At 41.8% G+C, this 3828-nt stretch overlaps 1 protein-coding gene across 1 annotated transcript; it reads left to right on the top strand.

Moving 5' to 3' along the window:
- The first annotated feature begins 2418 nt into the window (after nt 1-2418).
- On the top strand, nt 2419-3126 carry LOC128133180 (uncharacterized). The gene has a single exon (XM_052770116.1). The coding sequence runs from the start codon at nt 2419-2421 to the stop codon at nt 3124-3126; it is 708 nt and encodes a 235-aa protein (XP_052626076.1).
- Nucleotides 3127-3828: the final 702 nt, after the last annotated feature.

Here is a 3828-nt window from a genome sequence, read left to right as displayed (position 1 = left end):
AAAAGTGTTTGAATTGTATTTTCAGTCCAAAAGTGAAGCTCGGAAGCAAAAGGAAGCAGGAGAAGCGATTAGGAGCTTGGGAATTGAACAAAGAAGAAAACCACCAAAAACATCACCTACTCGGCGAGTCCGATCGAAGATTCGAGAAGATAAAGACTCCGAGACTTATTGTATATGGGAATTAAGAGATGGACTCGGCGAGTCGGCAATGGACTCGACGAGTCAGTTTGCATCTATAAAGATAACTTCTCAGATCGACATTCGACATTCTGGAACCCTTCTGGAGAGAATAGCTGCGATTGAAGAGCCAGAAGAACCATAGAGAACGAAGATACAACCTAGAATCCAATTCCGAAGGAGATTTGAGTTTTTGGCGCCGTTGTCGGGGAACGGTTCTAAATTAGCATTAAATTCTATTTTTATCGATCCTTTGTGTAAGAATTCTCTTACACAGAGTTAATTCTTAGGTAATCTAGTAATTAGGATAAGTTTTAATAAAAATCCGTTTTAATAAGCAATTAAAAAGTTTTTCTGTTTTTGCCTTGTACTCGCCGAGTGCACTCGTGACAACTCAGCGAGTCCATCGCTGTTCACAGTTTTAATTTTTATTTTATTTTTGTTCTTTTTACGCATTTTTTTTGTTTTGTTTACAGTTGTTTCATGACCCGAAGATCTGATACACCTGTGGTCCCTCCTCTCGAAGACCCGGAATCCGCACTAAGGAGGAGCAAAGGAAAAGCCATTGGAGAATCCACTTCTCCAAAGAATTCGTTACTAAAGAACCTCAAGTCTATTTTCAGCAAGAAGAAGAGCAGCAAATCAGGAGCATCCAGCGCCTCATTGACAATCGAAGACCCAATTAAAGAAGACACTGAGTACGAGACCGAGGAAGAAGAAGAACCTACATATGAGCACGAATCCGAATTTGAAGACGATTTAGCTATCATTATGGCTAATATTGATGAAGTCCCCATGGGGGAATGGAAGAAGAAGATGCGCGATGACACTGGCCCGGGACTTGTTCAACCCGCAATTCCCGCTACCGCTACTTTCGAACTAAAGGGTCACATCCTCGCTCAACTCAAGGAGATTCCTTTCTATGGAAAAGACCACGAAGATGCCTACATGCACTTGGATGAAGTAAATGATGTGGCTGACTACTTTAACGTACCAAATGTGTCACGCGAGACTCAGCTACTTCGCATGCTTCCAGTCACATTCAAAGGTGCTGCAAAGGATTGGGTCAAGTCACTTCCTCCCGGGTCGGTCACCACATGGGCTAAGATGAAAGAGGAGTTTATAGACCACTTTTGACCGCCTTCCAAAATAGCCAAGAAAAAGAAAGCCATTGCCAACTTCGAGCAACAACCCGGAGAGTCCATTTATGAGGCGTGGGAAAGGTACAAAGGTCTTCTTAGAAATTGCCCACACCATGACCTTAATAGCCAACAAGAGGTCTCCATTTTCTATGATGGAGTCAATGTCACCACAAGGCAATTGCTCGACTCGCAAGGCCCACTCACAAAGAAGGCACCCCCAGTAATCAAGGAATTAATTGAAGAATTCTCTAAGCATTATAGAGAATACCACAACCCAAGAAATGAAGTAAGTCGGGGGTAGTGAACTCGGCCAATGATGGCATGGCGGCGGTGATAGCTAAGCTCGAGAGTTTAGATAGAAGGATGAAAAAAATGGATCAAACAATCCTTGCTATTCGAGTTGGATGCGAGAATTGTAGAGGGCCTCATCTCACAAAGGATTGTGACTTGGATGAAAATGGAAACAAGAAAGCTCAAGTGTTCTACTCAAGCGGCGATCTATGACGAGAATTGGCAAAAACCCAAGAAGGAATGGCTCCCGTATGAAGAATATAAAAAGGCTAAGGAGGAGAAATACAAGAAGGAGGAGAGGGGTTTTTGTCAAAAGGAAGAACTGGTTATGGAAAAGAAATCCGATTTAGAAGAAATGTTCACTAGGTTTATAGCCGCGTCCAAAAAAAGACACAATGATCATGATTGTGCAATACAAGAGACCAGAAATTTGCTAAGGCATTAGCAAGCATCTATTCTCAACATTGAGAAACAGCTAGGAAAACTTGCACATCAAGTGAACGAGAGAAGACCAGGCCAACTTCCAAGTAAAACCGAGAATAAGCCAAGAATGGAGAATGTGAATGTTGTGACTTCCAGCTATGAAGAAGTTTTCACACCTGCACAGAAGATCTCCAAGGAGCATACAGAAAAGACAGAAGAGTCGGATCCAGCTAAACCCAACCAGAATCGCCGAGTCCCTCAAATGGACTCGACGAGTCCATGCCCTGATGACAATTCTGGTATTTCCTTAAGGCCTTACAACCCTCCTTTTCCATTCCCAATCAGAGCCATACCTGAGTAAAAAGTCAGAGCATATAGAGCTTTCATGGAGCATGTTAGAGCCCTTCAAGTCAACATTCCATTTGTGGAAACAATGCTTCAAACACCCAAGTATTTTAACTTGCTAAAGGGTCTCTTTGCTGCTAGAAAAGATTTAGATGAAGTCGCGGAGATAGTATTGAGTGAGCTACCAGAAAAGAAGGGCGATCTGGGAAGCATCATAATTCCTTGTCAATTTGGAAATGTACTTGCCACTCAAGCGTTGACCGATTCGGGTGCAAGTATTAATTTAATGCCTTTTTCTTTCTTCAAGAAGCTGAATTTACCGGAGCCAAGGCCTGTGAATATGAAGATCCATTTGGTGGATAAGAAGATTATTCGTCCAAGAGGTATTTGTGAAGATCTCCTCATTAAGGTCGATAAATTCATATTCCCCGTGGACTTTGTGGTACTTGATATGGAAGAAGACCCCGAAATTCCAATTATTTTGGGAAAATCATTTTTGAATACCGCATGCACATTGATAGATGTATGCGAGTCCACACTCACATTGAGGGTAGGAGATGAGTCAGCAGTTTTTAAAGCTCTACCAGAGATTAAGCAAGAAGAAGGAAGAGAAGAAGAAGTCTCATTCATTAATTTGGATGATGAGATTTTACAAAAAGAACTTGCACTCTTGCAAGAAGAAGATCCAAGTAATTCTTGCTATCTTCTGGAGGAATTGATGATGTTGAAAAAGACTTGGAAGAAATAGAGAAGCTGTTGAAGGAAACTGAATTAGAAACCACAGTGGGATGTGAGGAATACGACCTGACTCGCCGAGTCGCTTTCATGGACTTGACGAGTCCATTCAAAAATTTCAGCAACCTGGACGATTTGGATCTGCTTGTTACCAGTTCCCTGCATGTTCTGGACATGAAAATTTTCCCTAATTCTTTAGAAGATCAAGCAGTGGAAGAAGGATTGGATGGTGATTTTCAACACGTTCAAGTAGCATGCCTTGACACAATAATGCAAGATGATGAAGACAATCGACTTGAAGAGGAGGAAAGCTTTAGAGAAGAGGAAAATGCAAGGAGAGATGATGCTGATCAACCATTCATTACCAAGCCACGAGCCCGAGTTTTCACCAATTATGAAGTAATGAAGATTAAAGAAGGAGGAGTGCAAGAGAAGGTGCAAAAGAATGGGATAAAGAAGAAAAAGATGAGAAAAAGGGAAATTCATGCAGCTGAGGATGATGCTACAAGGAAAAAGTGAGAAGAATTAAGACAGGCTTACAAGAAGAAGATACACGCTTACAAGACAAAGTATAAACCGCAAAAGATTAGGCGTGCGTTCCCGATGCAGGAAAATGAAGAAACGTAGAGGGGAAGGAGTCCAGCTAACGACTCCTTAAAAAGAAGCGCTTGGCGGGAGGCAACCCGTTATTAGAGTTTGCTTTCTTTTATCTTTC

Source organism: Lactuca sativa, chromosome 4, assembly GCF_002870075.4.
Source record: "Lactuca sativa cultivar Salinas chromosome 4, Lsat_Salinas_v11, whole genome shotgun sequence".
Lineage (NCBI taxonomy): Eukaryota > Viridiplantae > Streptophyta > Magnoliopsida > Asterales > Asteraceae > Lactuca > Lactuca sativa.
The sequence above is the reverse complement of the archived record's forward strand: the minus strand, read 5'-3'. Positions and strand labels throughout refer to the sequence as shown.